Source organism: Hippopotamus amphibius, chromosome 4, assembly GCF_030028045.1.
Source record: "Hippopotamus amphibius kiboko isolate mHipAmp2 chromosome 4, mHipAmp2.hap2, whole genome shotgun sequence".
In the NCBI taxonomy this organism is placed as follows: Eukaryota; Metazoa; Chordata; class Mammalia; order Artiodactyla; family Hippopotamidae; genus Hippopotamus; species Hippopotamus amphibius.
In genome coordinates, this window is record NC_080189.1 from 165,972,632 (window position 1) to 165,992,612 (window position 19,981).

General features: G+C 38.0%; 1 protein-coding gene across 1 annotated transcript in view; it reads left to right on the forward strand.

Annotated features, from left to right (window-relative positions):
• TSHR (thyroid stimulating hormone receptor) overlaps positions 1–19,981 on the forward strand; it is a 155,328-nt gene that overhangs the window by 88,595 nt on the left and 46,752 nt on the right. Inside the window, exons 4-6 of the mRNA XM_057731447.1 lie at positions 14,957–15,031; positions 17,530–17,604; positions 19,241–19,318. Coding sequence (XP_057587430.1) covers positions 14,957–15,031; positions 17,530–17,604; positions 19,241–19,318 — 228 coding nt within the window. The remainder of the gene's footprint in view (positions 1–14,956; positions 15,032–17,529; positions 17,605–19,240; positions 19,319–19,981) is intronic.

A 19,981-nucleotide genomic window follows, 5' to 3' on the forward strand; every position in this document is an offset into this window, starting at 1 on the left:
AATGAAAAGCAAAAAAAAAAAAAAAAAGCTAAATCTAAATTAAGCTTGTATGTATAAATATAGCTGATTCACTTTGTTGTGCAGCAGAACACAACATTGTAAAGCAATTATACTCCAATAAAGATGTATATATAAAAAAAAGAAAAAAATAAATTAACCTTGACTGTACAAAGTGTTTTATGAGGTTTAAAATATGGGCAGCCTTTGCTCTGAGTTGTGTTGGATCATAAAACTGTGCTCGTGCTGAAACTGTGCAAAGTGATCTTAATAATCAATGAAAAAATTTATTTTTTGTGGCTTAAAAATTCTTGTGAAAACATGAAAATCTCTTACTGTTGGGTATAAATGTATGGAGAAAGAAAAAATAGTAAAACTAATATTTTTAACATACTGTAATTTTAAACATTAGAGGCTTTTAGAAGTAAAATATTTTATTTCTTTGTAAAAAGCTTATCAAGTTGTTTGAATAGCACACACCTTTTTCTCTTTGTTGTATAACTTTTCAGACAGTATCATGTCAGTGTCTTGGCAAATTGTCATACTCCTTTCTAAGTCTGGATCAGCTTCCAATATCTAGTCATAAAATATTTCTGAGAGCCCCTATAACGTGAATTTTTTTTACCAGCATCATTTCTTTGGGGACATCTTCATTCTTTTATTCACAACCACTTTTCTCTTTTATGTCAATAATGTGCCTTCACTAAATTCCTCTTATTAAATGCCTAGAGTCTTTCAAACGGTGACAGTATGGACGTTCCCATGGTCAACTGTTTCTCCTAATACTCTATTTACATTTATTCAAGTTTCATTTCCAGCGCTATCACATTTTGTTTCTTTGTTGCAATTCCATCTTTGTTGGTCAGTTCCCTCTTTCAACTATCCACTTTTATAAAATGTCATGTGGGTTTATCACTAAGAGTCATGGAGGTAACACAACTACACACTTTATTGTTTATGTGTGAACTGAGTAACAGATGCTCAGTGACCAATCATCAATGACTTTGAAAGAAGTGGTGTAATTGATCACCTATTATGATGTGCATCTGTTATTTACACAGTGACACATGGACTGAAGAGCTGGCAGCAAAGTTAGTACTTTATGCAATTACTCACAGTATACTGTGAAACTTGAACCATGTAGTCAGAACCGGTTATTATATAAATTTAACTAAATAATGGTAACTGAGCTTCATGCATATGGGAACCATGCAAAGCAAGGACTGTCTGTGCACCTAGAACTCAAATACATAATAGCAAACAAAAGATGGGAGTGTTTTAAGTAGTGTTAATGCATTCTAAGTTCCTTGAATTGTCTGGGAAATGGTAAAAGTATTAACATATTAGACTTTTATAAATAATGAATATTTTAATCCATAGGGCAACAACTAAAATAATTGTAAAAGAATGGATAGATAACAAGCTAATAACAGTGAGGAATAGAATAATAAAAATTAATACAAAAAGGGCAAGAAATTAGAAGAAATAAAGAACTTCTGGAACAAATAGTAGCTTTAACCCCAAATAACCAGTATTTACATTAAGTGCATAAAAGGACTAAACACTCCAATTAAAATACAAAGATTGCCAAATAGGCTAATTAAAAAAAGTGGTACTCACAAGAGACATACTTTAAAAATAATGGTAAATATAATGATATAGAAAGATTGAAAATGTAAGCATGAAAATATTAACATGTAAACAGTAACCAAGAGAAAATTGATATAACCGTATATGTAAAGCATGAAGCCTTGCTATATATAAAAAGAGAAATTTTACTGTGATAAAAAAGGATTACTATACCAAAAAGATATGATTCTAAATTTGAATATCTATAAGAGCATAGATTCAAACCATATAGAGCAGAAAGTAACAGAACTAAAAAAATAAAATAGATAAATCCACAATCATAGCGGGAATTTGTTTTAATATAGCTTTAACTAATAGAACATGCATACCAAAAAGTAAATAATATACTGATAAGAAATTAATAAGGATAGGAGATTAGAACAACAGAATTTACAAACAACCTTATTTACTTACATAAAATATTATATCCAATTGCAGAGTACATATTCTGTTCAAGGACACATAGAGCATTTATTAAAACTGACCATATGCAAGGCAATGAAGGCAAGTCTCAGTAGCATACAAAAAATTAAAATCAAGCATGTTCTCTGACTAGTAGTCCATACACTTCTAAATAATCATGAATCAAAGAAGAAATCACAACACGTATTAGAAAACAATTTTAACTAATTGTCAATAAGAATATGACAAATCAAAACCTGTAGGATGTAATTAAAGCCATACTCAGATGAAAATGTATATATTAGAAAAGAAGGTTGAAAATAATTCATTTATGTATCTTTCACAATAAATTTATAAAGAAACAGTGAATTAAAACCAAAGAAAAATCAACAAAACCGAGAATTCAGGTCAATAAAAACAACAGTAAGAATTCAAAATCGGGGACTTCCCTGGTGGCACAGTGGTTAGGAATCTGCCTGCCAATGCAGGGGACATGGGTTCGATCCCTGCTCCAGGAAGATCCCACATGCTGCGGAGCAACTAAGCCTGTGTGCCACAACTATTGAGCCTGCGCTCTAAAGCCCATGTGCCACAACTACTGAAGCCCATGCACCTACAGCCCGTGCTCCACAACAAGATAAGCCACCAAAATGAGGAGCCCGTGTACCACAATGAAGAGTAGCCCCTGCTCGCTGCAACTAGAGAAAGCCTGTATGCAGCAACGAAGACCCAATGCAGCCAATAAACCAATAAATCAATAAATTTAAAAAAAGAATTCAAATCCAAATCTCCAGACTCCAAATATAATGTTCATTTATCATACCATTTTGCTTTTCTGCCCCCTCACCAAAAAATCAAGGCAACTAATTTGTAATAAAGCTCTATATAAATCCTGCAGCTCTTAAAAGCAACTGTTTTGCTTTTATTATAGCCTTTTTCTCATACAGATTCTAGTTGTTAATACTTCTCTTATAAACATCCATTTTCCCTCTCTGAGCAAAAGTGTTAACTTCCTAGAGAGAAAGAAGCTATTAAATACAATGACTAAAATGAGGATGAATTTGAAAATGGATTTTTAAAAACATACTTTCCTTATATATATGAGATATTGAGAAGCTATTATCTTGGAAAGTAAGAGAATAATGCATAGTGCATTCCTCAAATTTTCGTGCTATGTATCCAACATTATTATCAGCAAATGGTTCTAGTCAGCAAAAAGGGTAAATGAAGATTTTGGGTGCCAAACATCAATACAGCATAATTTGTTTAATCCGTAGACCACATAGTACTATCAATCAAACTTTCCTGGGATTCCTGAGCACAGAATTTAAGTCCTCTGATTTATTTTAGAAACAGCTCTTCACCATGTTGGATTTGCTACAATGGTAGGTACTAAACTAAGGAGTACTGATTTCAAAAGGTCAGTGCATATTGCCAGTACTTATTGAAATGCCTCAGTGAGAACATCAGCTGACAGAGAACATAATGTTATTCTGTTTCATAAATATATTTCCTTCCTCAGCCACCCTCCCTCTGCCCTCTTTTGGCTATGTGATTTGGTGAATAGACAGATCTAGGGCTACGGAGAACTCACACTTCATCATCCCTACTTCTAATCATCTCTCCAATGCTTGTTCAACCTTTTCCTGCCAAAGCTCAATATTTGTCCTCAGAGATGGCTTCCCAATTCATGTTTAGATTTTGTTCCCTGATATGAATTGGGGTGGTAGAACATAAACACCTAAATTGTTTCTGTTAGTGACCATGAGGTAGCTTTTCAAAGATACAAAGCTACCCATTCATTCCATAAGTACAGTATGTTTAACACTGCTAAAACTGTGGTCATTGCATCCTACAGCTAAACACACATAGGATTCAAAATAGTGGATTATTCCACTTTTATCCAAACCCTCTTCCCCTGGCCTCTGTGATACCACACTCCCAACTGTCTTCCAACCATGCTGGTCAGTCTCTCATTCTCCTTTGCTGGCGTCTTCTCCTTCCCCACTTCTAAATGTTGGGGTTCCATATGGCCCAGTCCTGTGTCCTCTTCTCACTCTGCATTCTCCCCCATGCGATCTCATCCAGCACTTCTCAAACTTATACATCTAGTCCAGGCCTCACTTTTTAAGTATTGGACCATTAACCTGTTGGTCTACTTCACATCTCCTCAGATGTCTTACATCTCTCTCACTACTTAAATACCCCAAACTGAAATATACCTCTCCTCCTGAAATCTGTAACTCCTCCAATATTTGCTGAGCCTGTAAATGGCACCTCCATTCATCTTACTGCAAATCTGAAGGGAGCACTATACCTTCTCTCCTCATCACCCATTTCTAATCCTTCACCATGTCCTGTCCATTCTACTTCCCTAATATATAAAAACTTCACCCTCTTCCTCTCCACTGCAGCCGACCTTGTCCAAGCCACCATCATCTCTTGCTTGGACTACAATAACGTCATAGCCTAACTGGTCTTTCCAGTTTTGGCTTCCCCTAATTCATTTCTACACAACAGCCAGAGTGATTTTTCTTTTAGGATAAAATCCGAAGTCTTCAACATACACTTCCAGGCCCAGGACTTCAGCTGGCCCTGCCCACCTCTGCCTCCTCATCTCGCTCCATTCCTGCACACCTGTGTTCTTTGGTTCCCTGAACAGTCCAAGGTCTTCCCCACCTTAGGGCCTTAACATCCTTCTGCCTCTGTCTAGAAAGCTCTTTCTCTCTCTCTTTACCTGATTCACACTGATTATTTTTTCAGCCTAAATATTACTTACACACACCCTTCATCCCACACCTCCACAATCTAAATTAATCCTTCACTTGAATCTATGAGTGAACCCTTTATTTTTCTTTATAGGACTTATTAAAATTTGTGAGAACAATGCAATTGTGTGATGATAACCTTTCCACAAGGCAGTGTGTTTTATGTGCCAATCACTCACACCATCAAACTAAACCAAAAAAAAGGGGGGGGAACAATTAGATATATTCTAAACATGCACTTTTAAAATACTGAATTGAAGTAGAAGGCCAGTTTGAATTGATGAAAAATACAACTGATGGAACATTTAGTATATATGTGAACATGCACAAGCACATATATGTTTAGCTGTCCTTAATGGAGAATTTACCATGTCCCAAATACTATGCTAAATTCTCAACACATATTTACTCACTTAAATCTTGCGACAATCCTCTGAAGTAGCTATTTTTCACAGAAAAAAATGGGGTTCAGTAACTATATATTTATATATAAAGTGCATTTTATGTAAACATCACATAATTGGACATTGCTTTTATATCTAACCTAAAAATCCCTACTGGTGTTTTTTTTTTTTTTTTTTGGAGTATTTAGTCCATTACATTTACTATAGTTATTGATATGATTTAAACCTGCCATTTTCCAATTTCTTTTTGATTTTTCTTCCCTGTTCTTTGTTCCTTTATTACTCCTTTGGTTTCTCTTAGACTAATCAGGTTGCTTTTGTTTTTTAGTATTCTGTTCTATCTCCTCTATTAGCTGCTTAGCCCTTTGTAATATTTTTTTGTGGTTACTCAAGGGATTATAATATGCATCCTTCACTTATCGTAGTCTACCGAGAAGGATTATACCAATCCCCATATCATGTAAGAACCTTTGGAAAATATAATTGCATTTACTCTCTCCCATTTTCTGTTCTATTTTTGTCATATATTTTATTTCTATATATGTTATAAATCCCACCACATTGCTGTATTTTTAAAGAGTTAATTAACCTTTAAAGAATTTGAGTAAAGAAAAACTAGTTTTTTATATATATTCCCATATTTAATATTTCCAGTGTTCATTCCTGCCTGTAGATCCAATCATTGCCTTTAGCCTGAAGAACTTCTTTTTAGCATGTTAGTGTTCTGCTGGCAACAAATTTCCTCAGCTTTCATTTATCTGAGGATAAATTTATTTTACCTTAATTTTTTTTAATAAATTTATTTATTTATTTATTTTATTGGCTGTGTTGGGTCTTTTTTTGCTGTGTGCGGACTTTCTTTTAGTTGCGGTGAGTGGGGGCTACTCTTCATTGTGTGCGGGCTCCTCATTGCCGTGGCTTCTCTTGTTGCGGAGCACGGGCTCTAGGCGCGTGGGCTTCAGTAGTTGCAGCACATGGGCTCAATAGTTGTGGCTCACGGGCTCTAAAGCACAGGCTCAATAGCTGTGGCACATGGGCTTAGTTGCTCTGCGGCATGTGGAATCTTCCTGGGGCAGGGATCGAACCCATGTCCCCTGCATTGGCAGGTGGATTCTTAACCACTGCGCCACCTAGGAAGCCCTATTTTACCTTAATATTTAAAAATTATTTTTTGCTGGATATAGAATTCTAGCAAGGCAGTTTTTTGTTTCAGCCCTTTGAAGATATCTTTCCACGTCTCTGGCCCCCATTGTTCACGCATATTCTCAGCGTTGTTCTCCTGTGGGTAACATGTCTTTTTATCTCTGGCAGCTTTTCAGGCTTTCTCTCTATCTTTGGTTTTCAAAATAATATACCTGGGTGATATTTTCTTTGTATTTAACCTGCTTGGGGTTTGCTGAACTTCCTGGATCTATGGATTTCTGGTTTTGTTCAAATTTTGAAACTTCTGCCCAATATTTCAATAGACTATGGTGGAAGTGACATCATGCATTTTCAGGCCCAGTCTTTAAAAGAACTGGCAGCTTTTAGTTTAGACTCTTGGAGCCTTGAACCACTATGTAAGAAGTCCAACTACACTGATGGGAAGACCATATGGGGAGGCCCTGAGATTACATGGAGATGGAGAAGTAGCTAGTGAGCCTAGCCTTCTAACAATCCCCTTCAGAGCCGGGCTAGGAGCATAGCCATCTTGGACCCTCCAGATTGATTCAGACACCAGCTATGTACCAACCAGTGATCCTAGTGGATGCCACATGGGGCAGAAGAATCGCCCAGTTTAGCACTGTCTGAAATCCTAATCCACAAAATTGTGAGCTGTAACAAAATGGTTATTATTTTAGCCGTTTAGTTTGGGGTAATTTGTTATGCAGCAATAGATGGCCAGAAGAGGTGGGTGAAAGACACTGAGAATTTCTAATAGAAAACTGCAAGAATGGCAGGTTTCTTAGTAAATTATTGAGGGTCCAAAGTGGTTACAAGTTAGTTATCCTTAGTTCTAAACTTCAGCTAGGATACTGGTTGGACCTAAAAGTGTACATATGATAAAGATTTATACCTGTAAACTTATGAAACACTAGGCACATCCATCTTCTATTTCACTTCCTTTATAAAGAAGCCAACAGCATATAGCAGATCATTGCTGTTGTCACTCCTATTAATAGTAGCTGCCAATTACTGGATGTCTGTTATAGGCAAGCATTCTGCTAAAAGTGTTTCACATATACTGTCCCACTCAATCATACTAAGTTTCAGCTTCCACTATGTAAAATGAAGATGGTAATACATATCTCACAGGGCTCTTACCCAAGTTTACTCAGCTAAGAAATTTCAGAGCCAGAATTTGAAATCAAGAGTGTCTGCCTCCAAACCCAATGCAAGCTCAAAATATCTATTTAATTAAAAGAAGAAATCATTAAATAAAATGCTGCCCTCAGAAACCATGTTTTTACTGTTTTGTGGATTTTTTAAAAACTCAGAAGTAAAAAAAAAATACTGCAACTGAGTGGGTAAAACGTGTGATTTATAGCAGATAGTGAGATAAGACTCAATTTTGCTGATTTACTAAATTGAATCAAGTGGATTTATTGGAGGTTTCAAGAGCACCAGTCTTAGTCCTGATCATTAAATAATCATGAAAGTAGCTGTATACATCCTCCAGGCAATTTGGAAAAATCACTTTTATAATGTTCTATTTCTAGTGGAAAATCTGCTGATAAACTTACATTTTCCTCAATCTGCTTCAAAACTCTGAATATTTATAAACTCTCTTTGAATTAACATCTATTTTTAAATTTCTCAATAAATTAAAATATGCATCAAAATCATGAATATCACTTGTGTTATAGAATCTGCCCCCCCCCCCAGTTATGTAATGGAATGTTAGTGGTAAAATACTTTGTTGATAACTATTAAAGTAGAATAATTAAGGTATCTCTCACTAAAAAGCCCTGATACATAGCAGCAGAGACAATAAAAACTCAGAAAATCTGATGGAAGGAATAAGTTGTTAACTTTGGAGTATACAGTGTAAAACCTCCCCCCCGACTTATGAATCTTCAGTAAAATCTGCATTGCGCACTTCATGATGTGAGTGGGTTCCTTATCTTCAGCATGCAAGCATGATGAAACGGAAGAATGTTGGGGCAGTCAATACCTCGGTTACATTTTAGAAAAATGTTGACTACAACAAGTGTTTATTCCTGTAACCTGGCATTAAAGAAGTCCCTTCCCCGAATATGGGGATATATGTATAAAAACAGATGACTGAACTTGGTGTACCCCCCAAAAAATAAAAAAAAATTAAAAAATATATATATATATTTACCGAAAAAAAAAAAAAAAAAAAGAAGTCCCTTCCCCAAACTAAAATTGATCCATTAACAAGCATTTTGGGATAAAGTTGTTCAATAATTTTGAGTCATTAAACTTACTCATCTTAAAAAAAAAAAAGCCTTGATACTTTAGGAAATAACTTATTCTGTAAACTTATAGACTATCACTGAAATGTGAGTGTTAGTTCAAAAATCAGAACTTTAGAAGCTAAGGACTGAATATATACCAACAGTTTTGACAGCCTTTATGTTTTTTGATCCAGTAATTCCACTTCAGAAAATTTTCCCTAAGAAAATAAACATAGGATTGAGAAAAAAGTTCACATAAAAAGCATTTGTCTCAGAAGTAATTTAAAATAGCAAAAATTTGGAAACTACTCAAATGCTTAGGTAGAAGAATGGTTTAGTACGAAATACTGAGCAACATTTAGACGTCTTTTGTCATAGACTATATAATCCCAGGGGAGATGCTTTGACATAATGCTATTTAAAACATAATGCTATTTAAATAACAACATATACCTACAGAGAGAGAAAAAAAAACTGATTTTCTTTGGATCATGGAATGATAGATTTCACATCTTTTTGATGTGAATGTATTTACAAGTTTTTACAATGTATATATATATTATCTTTATAGTCAGATGAAATAAACTTTTTAAAAATTAAGGAGTCCTTCAACATACATTCATTCTGAAATTAACACTTGTTAAAATACATGGGTGTTTTATTATGTGATAAAAGCCTATCATAAAATGTTACTTCACAGTTAATTTACCTAATTCTTAGTCCCAGTTTTCACCTCAGTACAGTACAGCATTTGAAGTATTTAAAGTAACAAAATTATGACTTTGCCAATATATTCACATATTGCTGTTAAAAAAGTTAATTAGCTACTACTTTCCTGTATCTCCCGGAACACTCAGTAAAATTGCACATAATAGATGTCCAATAATTATTTCTTTAATTTCAATGAATCACTGCCAACTCGACTCACTAGAGCGAGGAGATCTAGCCAAAGTCAGAGTAGCCTGCCTCCCATTTTTCTGAACCATTGCCACCTAAAAGCAGACTAGAAAAAATATTGAGAAATCAAATTGAAGTAAGACTTGAAAAGGATCTGGGTCTGGCTGAGAGCTAGATTTTTGGCTAATATTCTCATTCAGTTTCTTGTTTTAAACAACACAGTCTTACACATTATTGCATTTGTATTTCTTAGAAGTCTAGCTATGCTGACTGGGGCAGCTTCTCTTCGTTACTTTAACTCTATCTCCATGCCTGGTGGGAGCCTGAAGCTTTCCTGTCACCCTTGGCCCCATCCAACTTTGCAGGTGAAATGCCAACTCGACTTTATTATCGCCCTCAATTCTTTCCCAGCTTGGCGTGCTTTTCATTCATGAACCGGGGATGTTACGGTTATGGACAAATATCTCTACGGCTGAGGATCACAATCAAATGCTGGGAACTAATACCTATCGAATAATCGAGGTGGGGAGTGGGGGACAAGAGAATGGAAGAAAATCAGTAGTCGGAAAGTTCCTTCAGGGGGAGGGTTTAAGCCTTTATTTCCCCCATTTCTGGCCACTCCCTCCCCAACCTGAGAACTCCTTTCTCCCACCTTGCTAATTTCCCTTGTTCTTTGGGTTTAGAGTAGGTACTAAGTACCTGCCACGGTGCCAGTTGTAAACAAACCAATTTTTCTATTTTGGGCTCTTATTGAGAATTAACAAATATTTCTCCGAAGAAGAAAAAAAACCCAGGATCTAGACATATGATTAAATGAACCTAATATATGCTAAATTAATCTGTTGTCTTGTAAAATCACTGCACACTGGGCATCAATGTTAGACTTTTCATCTAAATGTCCATTTTAGTTGAAATCCAATGAAGGAAAATTAAGCAATAATGAGTATATTTCTTTTACTTTCTGGTCGATGATCTCCTTTAAACATCATTAAAAAAACAAAACAACAAAAAACTGTATTTGGAGTTAGAATTCCTAGCTTAAGGCCCAGAGTTGCCTCTGTGTAACAGGAGATCACTCACTTAACTTTTCTAAGTGTCTGCATTGTTTTGTCTGCAAAATAAGGATAATGTTATCTGCTTCACTTAAGTCAGTTCTTCTATTCCCTCACTGGTAGAACAGTTCTGAGTAATAAATATACCCAATCCCTTTTCACCTTATAATTTTCCAAGGCTGGGCTTTTCTATTCAATAAGCTTCAAGATCCTCAAATATTTCCCTGGCACGGCAAAATTGCCCCACTCCACAGAAAAGCACACTTGAAGATTTAAGCAGACTGGCACTGCGTATTAAAATTTTTTATATAGAATATATGTTGCTTTGTTTTGTTTTAATTTGGGGTTTTTTTGGCATGCCTTTTATTATATTTTTTTCTTCATTTGAACAAGATAAAATAAAAAGTGAAATTCACACATTCCTAGCCTCCAAACCTTTCTCCCAGAGATGACCACTCTTAACAGTGTGCTCTATATTTCAAGAATTTTATCTATGCTTATTGTATGAGTTTGGGTAGGCTAATTACTGTAAGAAATACGCAAAAATAAAAATGTGTAAACTCTAAGGGAACAAATTTATTTCTTGTTCATGAGGCAGTACAGGGTGGATGAGCAGGTGGGCAGGCAGGGTAGCCTTCCTTCATGCAGTCATTCAGGGCCCCAGGCTGCTGGTCCAGAGGCACTGACATCTTCAGCTCTTGTTCACACTTACCTGCAGGACATCTCTATTCCAACCCACTGTGCGGCAATTGCATACAGGTTTTCTTTCTTTCAGTGTTCCCAGCTCCCTGGCAGCATATCTAGCGTCCTGCATGCTTGGGTCATAATTGCTTTACTCAAAATTGTGTGATTCATATTCACCCTCCCAGGCATGCTTGGAACTCATTCCAGTTCGGACTCCTATTTCATCTTTCCTCTCTTATCAGAGGTTTCTGGTACTTACCTCTACACCTCCCTTGCTTTTTTTGAAAAGGTTATATCAGGGACTTCCCTGGTGGCACAGTGTTTGGGAATCCGCCTGCCAATACAGGGGACATGGGTTCGAGCCCTGGTCTGGGAAGATCCCACATGCCGCGGAGCAACTAAGCCTGTGTGCCATAACTACTAAGCCTGTGCTCTAGAGCCCACGAGCCACAACTATTGAGCCCGTGCACCGCAACTACTGAAGCCCACGCCTGGAGCCTGTGCTCCACAACAAGAGAAGCCCACACACCACAACAAAGAGTAGCCCCTGCTCGCCGCAACTAGAGAAAGACTGTGTGCAGCAACAAAGATCCAATGCAGCCAATAAATAAATACATTTATAAATAAAGAAGAAAGAAAGAAAAGGTTATACCAGCTGCATTCACTTCTCACATCTGTCTCCATTTAGCTAAATTACTGGCAGTCCATGCCCCCCTCCCGTTTTTGGCCTCAGCAGAGGTTTTATTTTTCTAGCTTTACTGAGATATAATTGACATATAACATTGTGTACGTTTAAGGTATACAGTGTGTTGATTTATTACACTCATATATTGCAAAATGATTCCCACCATTGTATGAGCTTACACCTCCATCCCATTACATAATTACCATTTCTTTTTCCTGGTGAGAACATTTAAGATCTCTCGTAGCAACTTTCCATGATATAATACAGTATTATTAGCTATAATCACCATGCTGTACATTAGATTCTCAGAATCTACTAATCTTATAACTGGAAGCTTGTACACTTTAACCAATATCTCTGCAGTCCCCCACCTGCACCCCCACCCTAGCCCCTGGTAACCATCATTCTATGCTCTGTTTCTCTGAGTTTGGCATTTTTAGATTCCACATATAATTGATTTCATACAGTATTTATCTTTCAGCAGAGATTTTTTAAAAGTCATTTGTGAGCAAGTGTTAACCACTTACCTCTAAAAGCGGCTTCTTTTGCCTGGTGTTTTCTCGTGGCATCTCTCGTCCATCTTTCCCCTTTTCCATTGGTACATTTTCCCTGAAAAATCCTTCTCCTCTTTTGTGTCTCCCCCTCTCTCCTTGTAGCCTCTCCTACCTCTTTCCTCTCTTACAGCCACCATGTTGGTTGCCAGTCTCATTTAATCAGCTGTAACCAGTGTTTCATTGCCCTTTCATTCTCTATCCCTAAAGTTGATTCAGCTGGGCTACACTCTTGTGCCATTCTCTTGGGCTACTCACTCAAGTTCACCTGATCAACAATAGTTCCTCATGGAGCAATATTCCAGACTGCAAATCACACTCAGACAGTTGTCAAACTCTTCTAGCTAGTTTACATTTGATTGACAGACGTTTGAATTCTCTCCCCCAAATGCAAAGCTCAGGCAGGGAGATTATTGCTTACCACGCAGAGCATCTCAACTCAGCTGAGTTTGATAGTCTTAGAGGGGCACTGCGGGATTGCTATGAGAGTGTGTGGTGGGGTAGCTGATGGTCCCAGTTTACCCAGGATGGAGTTTCAGGGATACAGAGTTTTTAGTTTCAAGCCAGAACCAAATTTAAACAATCTAGTTTAAAGTGGGTCTTTCCATGCAGGGTCTTGGTTGGATAAAGATCATGATATGATATTTCAAGAGTAGTGGGCACAACAAGGCAGAGATTTTGAGGTGAGAATTTCTAAGAGTCTTGGAATATAAACTGTTGAAACACGAAGGGTCTTTCAAGGAGTTCCCACAATGAATAATAAAGTTATTTTCCTGGGCAAAAGTTATACTAAAGAAGACAAGGGACTGGGAGGGTTATACTAATAAAGACAGTAAGGTTGGGGAAGTGGGAGATGCCTTCTTTTCTCAGAGTTAATGCCACTCTCTCTTTTCCAAGGTCTGTTTCATATTCACTGTCCTTTATCAAATGCCAAACCCAGTGGGGGTTTTTTTGTTTGTTTTTTGTTTTTAAATTTTTACAAACATCGCAGTACCTCCAACCCCAAGTCTCCAAAGTCTCTTCCAGCTTTTATTCCACTCAGGAGAATAACAATAATAAAACTATCACCTATAAAGCCTTCACTGTACGCTAAGAAATACATCAAACCCCTTACAGACATTATTTAACCCTCATAAGAGTCTTATGAAAGAGGCATTATTATCCCTATTTTACAGATGAGGCAACTATGGCTCAAAGAGGTCAAGGAACTTGCCCAAGGTCATGTAGCCAGAAGTGGCAAAGCCGAGATTTGATCTTAGGTCCATCCAACTATTCAGTAATAAAAATGGAGCAAATTACTGATATATGCTATCCGTGGACAAACCTCACAGACACTATGCTAAGTGAAAAATATCAGACACAGAAGACTATGTATTTATGATTCCATTTATATGAAATGTCCAGATAAGGCAAATTTAGAGGTAGAAAGGAGATCAGCGGTTCCTAGGCATGGGACAGGGGGTGGGAATTAATGGCAAATGTGCATGTGATTATTTTTGTCATTAATAGAAATGTTCTAAAACTGGACTGTGATGATTGCACAATTCTGTAAGTTTACTAAAAATCACCTAATTGTATCTAATTGTAATACATGAATTTTATGGAAATTCTCCTTCAATAAAGCTGTTTAAAAAAAAAAATCCCAGAGGCCAGATTCTAAGTCTTCTAGTTGTTACCAGCAACCACTAGATGCAGGTTCCTTTAGGAATCAACCTTAGGTGCCATTCAGAAGGGGGTACACTAGAGGTCTTACTGAGTTTTCCTACTCTCTTCACGTAAGCCTAGGGAGGGTCTTTAAATTCTTTTAACCAATCCATACATGTTGAATACATTTAACTCTACCAATGAAAGCCTATTTCTAACAGACACTAATTTCACTAATGCTAGCTGTGCATTTTGATTAGCATGTATATAAACCTAAATAGATAAGTTATAGACATATGTGATACCATCACATGTGCTGAAGAGTTTTAAATTACTGGTATAGGAAAATAATCCCAAGTGAACTCTACTCACTACCTCTACTGCCTCTGAAATAGCAATTGTCAGTGAGGAAGCTGGCTGACCTTATTTCATTGCTGTCGTCCGTTATATAATCCTCTCAAACCTCCAGTCAAGGGCCAGGTTACTTGCTATTGTTAATAATAAAGATGTCTGCCCTCAACAAACCATTGGAGAGATTTTTCTTTTCTATCTAAATCAAAAAGGAAAAAAAGTCTCTGAGATTATGAATAAGAGAAAGGTTGCCCGAAATTTAAATGGATTGAAACTAAGTCAATGATGGAAGAGAGATGAACAGCTATTGTGTCCCTGAGAGGAGCCAAAAGTAGCTTGTTATTGATGGGACTCCTGGCAGAAGAAGTCCCTGGGACACCATGTAAATGTGTATTCTTCTCATGAACACTTGTTGAACCTGATCTATGTTTTATCTTTCATGAGAGCAGAAATGGATATATTATTGTGTGTATGTTTCTTATAAATTTTAGAGAGATTCGGAATACCAGAAACTTAACTTACATAGACCCTGGCGCCCTAAAAGAGCTCCCCCTTCTAAAGTTTCTGTAAGTATGAACTCCTATCCCATCCTACCTCTTTTTAAGAGAATTATAACGTAGGAATATCCCTGGATGATGTGGGCCAGGATCATTGTAGCAGTGTGTGGTCTGGGGCAACACGACCTGTGACTTACTCCCCATCTTTTCCCATCAGGCAAGGTATCAGGTGAAGTGATCCACATTTTTAAAACCTATTCAAAAGTCAGCACATAGTGCTGGGACCAGAGACCTTCCCCAAGAGACATGAGGGAGAAAATGCCATCATGTATATATGGTCTTTAAATGATATAACAAAACAAAACAAAAACCTCTGAGACCCCACGGTCAATTTTTTTAGGACATGGGTATCACAATATTAGAATGACTGTTACACAAAAGCAAACAAAAACAAAAAAGGGTAAAACCTAATCTCTCAGAGGTCGGGGGGGACAAAAATGGAAGGGACAGCACTTACTGCTTTGCTTTGCTGACACCTTGTGAGCTAACTGTAACCTCAATGAGAGCAGGGACCACAACATTTTTGTTCTTTGTTGTGTCTTTACTGCCTAGCGCCTACTGCCTAGGTACTCAAAAAAGTGTGTTCAGTGGATGTGTGTGGATGGCCTCAGGTCCTCTGAACACATTCCCTTCTTCCCTTCTTTTCCTGCTCACATTCGTTGTAAAAGATTAGAACATAAAAGCATCATGAAGAAAAAAAAGTCAATCTTAATCCCAATATCCAGAAATAATCACTAGTAACATATTAGTTCATTTCCATCTAGGGATTTTAAATAAAAGTATATATCCAAATATATTTTATGAAATAAGTCTTTAAGGATGAATAGAGGTTACCCAGGAAAAGGAGGGGGAGGGGTAGAAGAGAAATACAAGTGGATGGGATAACATGATAAAAACACAAAGGTGTAGAACCACATGGCTTGTTTGGGGAACGAAAAATAGTTCACTATCGAAGAGGTATGGGTGGGAGATGCCAGGAGAACAGAAGAGGCTATGGATAGGATATGTGGCTGAAGGGGTATCTGGGGAGTAATGAAAACTTATGGCCCAAGGCAGTCGCTCCTGTGTGGGCTTGGAGTTTCAATCCATTAGTAACTCTTTGAATAGTAACCATCAGGTCCCCTACTATGTGCAAGGCATGGTGGGGAAAATGTAGGATAATAAAACGTTGTCCTTTCCTTCAAGAAGCTTACAGACTAGTTAAGGAAGATATTATATATGGAACTGAAATTTCCTGCCCCACAGGAGAATAACAGTAAGTGATGAGTGAGAGGTACATGCATTAGCTGGGGGTGCAGGTAATTAGAGGAGACATCAAAAAGGAGATGGACTTGTTTGGGGTTTTGAAGTATAGAGAGGTCTTGGTCCAAGTCCCTAATATGGCATTTCCAGCCCTTTCTAATATGGTCCCATGGTCCCCACTTAACTCTTGGGCTTTCCACCCCCCTACTCTTTCACGTGAACTGCTGTTGCAATTGAACTAGTTTGTTTACTGTTCTTCAAATACACCTTATGGAATCTTACTTCTCTCCTTTGTTATTAGGAACTCCCCATTTGCTTTTTTGCGACCTCAGGCTCCTGCTTCCTCTTCAAAGCCTATGCCTTCCCCTCTAGAATGAGTCAGGTCAGAATTTGCCTCAGGAGGTACACCAATGGGACCAGAGTTTTCCCTACTGGAAGACTTGATTTTCTTTTAAGCTTTACTGATAGTGACAAGTTCTCACCATGCCATACCAAGGCTCTCTGAAAAAATCACTAAATCCACTACCTATGTTCTAGTAGCTGTAACACATGTTAAATCAGCTCAGTCTGAGAGGCATCCAGAGCCTGAGAGTTTTTGTACTCATGCTGTTGTATGCACATATTTTAACCTTTGACATTTTGCCCTGATGACACAAGCTTTGGAGAGTGAAGATATTGTCTTCGACTGATTTCCTTCCTTATCTGGACATATTTTTATGGTACTGCTGCCATGGTGCTCTCAAGTGACTGCCATGGCAATAGCATTCTTGGTAAAATAATGAACACAATATAATGCAGAGTTTGAAAGAAGAAGCCTGGCTTGGAGTTGGGTAATTATACTGTCTTCTTGTCCCATCGTCCCCTTATTCCACCCTCTTTTCCTCCCAACACACACATAATGTCCTCCAATTAAAACAAGGAAACCACACACACACACACACACACACACACACACACAGATGAAAAGGAACCTGAATGCCTATTTCTAGGAATCCCACTTGGTTCAAACAGTCCCCAGATTCTTCCAAACAGAGAAGATGCATTGACTCTGGTGGACTGGGTTAGATTCTTGTACCTTGAGGAGCATCATCCCATCCAAGGGTTAGAACTCACCATGTCCTCTCAGATAACTGATGAAGGAGTTGGGATTTCATCCTAGTCTGACCTCAGAACCTATACTTTCAGCTGTCACATTATTCTACTTCCTACATATTGATTTTCTTACCTTATTTCTGTTCTTTTTTCTTCTTTTTCATGTATTTTAGTGGCATTTTCAACACTGGACTTCGAATATTCCCCGACCTGACCAAAGTTTATTCCACTGATGTATTCTTCATACTGTAAGTGTGCACACATGCAATATTTCGCAATATTTTACTTGTCACTGACAAGAACTAGGGTGTAGCCATAGGGCTTGGTTGAAACCAAGTGAAGCAGTGGTTTCAAGAAAGAGGCAGTGATCAGCTGAGACAAATGTGCTGATGGGTGAAGTAAGGCAAGGACTGAGAAATGGCCATTGGGTTTAGTAATACGGGGCATCGATGATTCTGAAAAGAATAGTTCCAGTAGGGCTCTGGGGGTGGAGAAGTCTGCTTGGAGTGGGCTTCAAGAAAGAACCAGAAGGGGGAATTAGAGAGAGTGACCATAACAAACTCTTTTGGGAAGTTTTGCTCCTAAAAAGGAACAAAAATGTCTCAGTAGCATATCAAATACAGAGAAAACGGTTTTTTAATATTTTTATTTTTTATTTATTTGTTTGTTTCTTTTGGCTTTGCCAGGTCTTAGTTGTGGCATGTGGGGTCATCTTTGCCACATGTGGGATCTTTGGTTGTGGCATGCAGATTCTTAGTTGTGGCATGTGAACTCTTAGCTGCAGCATGCATGCGGGATCTAGTTCCCCGACCAGGGATCAAACCCGGGCCCCCTGCATTGGGAGGATGGAGTCTTACCCACTGGACCACCAGGGAAGTCCATGGTTTTTTTTTGTTTTTTGTTTTTATTTTAATGGGAGAAACTATGGCATCTTTGCTGATGGGAGTGATTGAATAGAAGGAAATTTGAAGATAATGATATTTTATTTTTCACATAGCTTTTCAAACACTTTCCCATGTGTTATCACGTTTGCTCCTCTCAACCACCTTATAAGGCATAAAAGGAAGTTATAATTCTTCCTCTATACAAATGAGGAAACTGAGCAATAGAAAACCTAAGGGATTTTGTCTGAGGAGAGCCCCAAGGAGCAGTTATGAGTGGTGCTCAAGCTACTTCTTGTGATTTCTGACTGAGGCCATGTGCTCTTTTCCAAAACCCATGACTCAGTCAGATATCTTACTAGTTGCACAGAAGTGAGAGGACATCTGCAGAGAGAGTTACAGGTTGAGTCTGTACAATGGAATCAGCAAAATTTAGAATGATAGGATCCAAACCCTTGGGATTTTGCTAGAAAAAATGTGCCCATGCTTCTTTGCTGCAGAAGAACTCAGTTCAAAATATAGACTGCCTTCCAGCAACTAGACTGGCATACTAATGTTCTCCAGGAGTATCTTCCTGGCAGTGTTTTGCAGGTGGAGGGCACTTTAGTAATACTCATGAAATGAAATCCATTGATCCCGTTCTACTGATCCTTTGGGAGTTCCACACACTGAGAAAACAAGTTGCTCAGAGATTCATGAGAAGTTTCTGAGACCCACCTGCTCCCCTTGCAGATGGGGATCGTCAGGAACCTCAGCCCACACCCAGAGCTCACGTGCTCACGGCACAGGTGGGGTTCTGTGTGCCTGTCCGCCCAGCACAGCTCTCACCACCTCACCAGACCTCTAAGTCACCAACAGCTAAGAAGGGTCAATGACACCTAAAAAGACATAAGATAAAACTGACTTGTGTCAGGTTATTTATTTAAGTGCCTATGTGCAGCAACAGCCTAGCTCCAGAAGGAAAGCATTTTTTCCACCAAGCATTTTTGTTCCTCTCTTGCAGGGAAATTACAGACAACCCCTACATGACTTCAATCCCTGCGAATGCTTTTCAGGGCCTGTGCAATGAAACCTTGACACTGTGAGTATTGCCAGTTCCACTCCTGCCAACAATGGAATTTTTATTTGGGCCATTGTGATATTTCCACAGGCCATCCAAGGACCATATTACCACAGAGTATGTGCTCTATGGTCTACCAAGGGTTTCACACAGTTAAATGAGAGTAGCCTTATGGTGTGATGCTCTATAGGTGACCAAGTGGTTTAGGTAACAAGTGTATTCCCCACAGAAATGATCAGCACACTTTATCTGTAAAGGGCCATTCAGGTTTTATAGACCACATGGCCTTTGTGGCAGCTGCTCAGCTCTGCCATTGTAGGGCAAAAGCAGCCATCCACGATACAGAAACTAACAAGCATGGCTATGTTCCAAAAAAAAATTTATTCACAAAAACAGGCAGTGGGCCAGATTTGGCCTACAGGCCTTATAACATTCTGTGTTCTAGTATCCCCACTGAACAGAGGAAGAACCTGGGGTTAAAGCAAATTTAAGTGACTTTCCCAAGGTCACTGACCTAGAAAATGGTGCTGCTAAGGGCTTTTCATACTCTGCCCTCATAATTCAGCTATGTCATCACAAACTCTTATTAAGCTCCTATGAAGGGATATTGAATAGAAAACACAGTTCTGCTCTACATCATCATTTCCCCAGAGTTTGAATAGGTTCTCTTTAATTTTCAAAAGG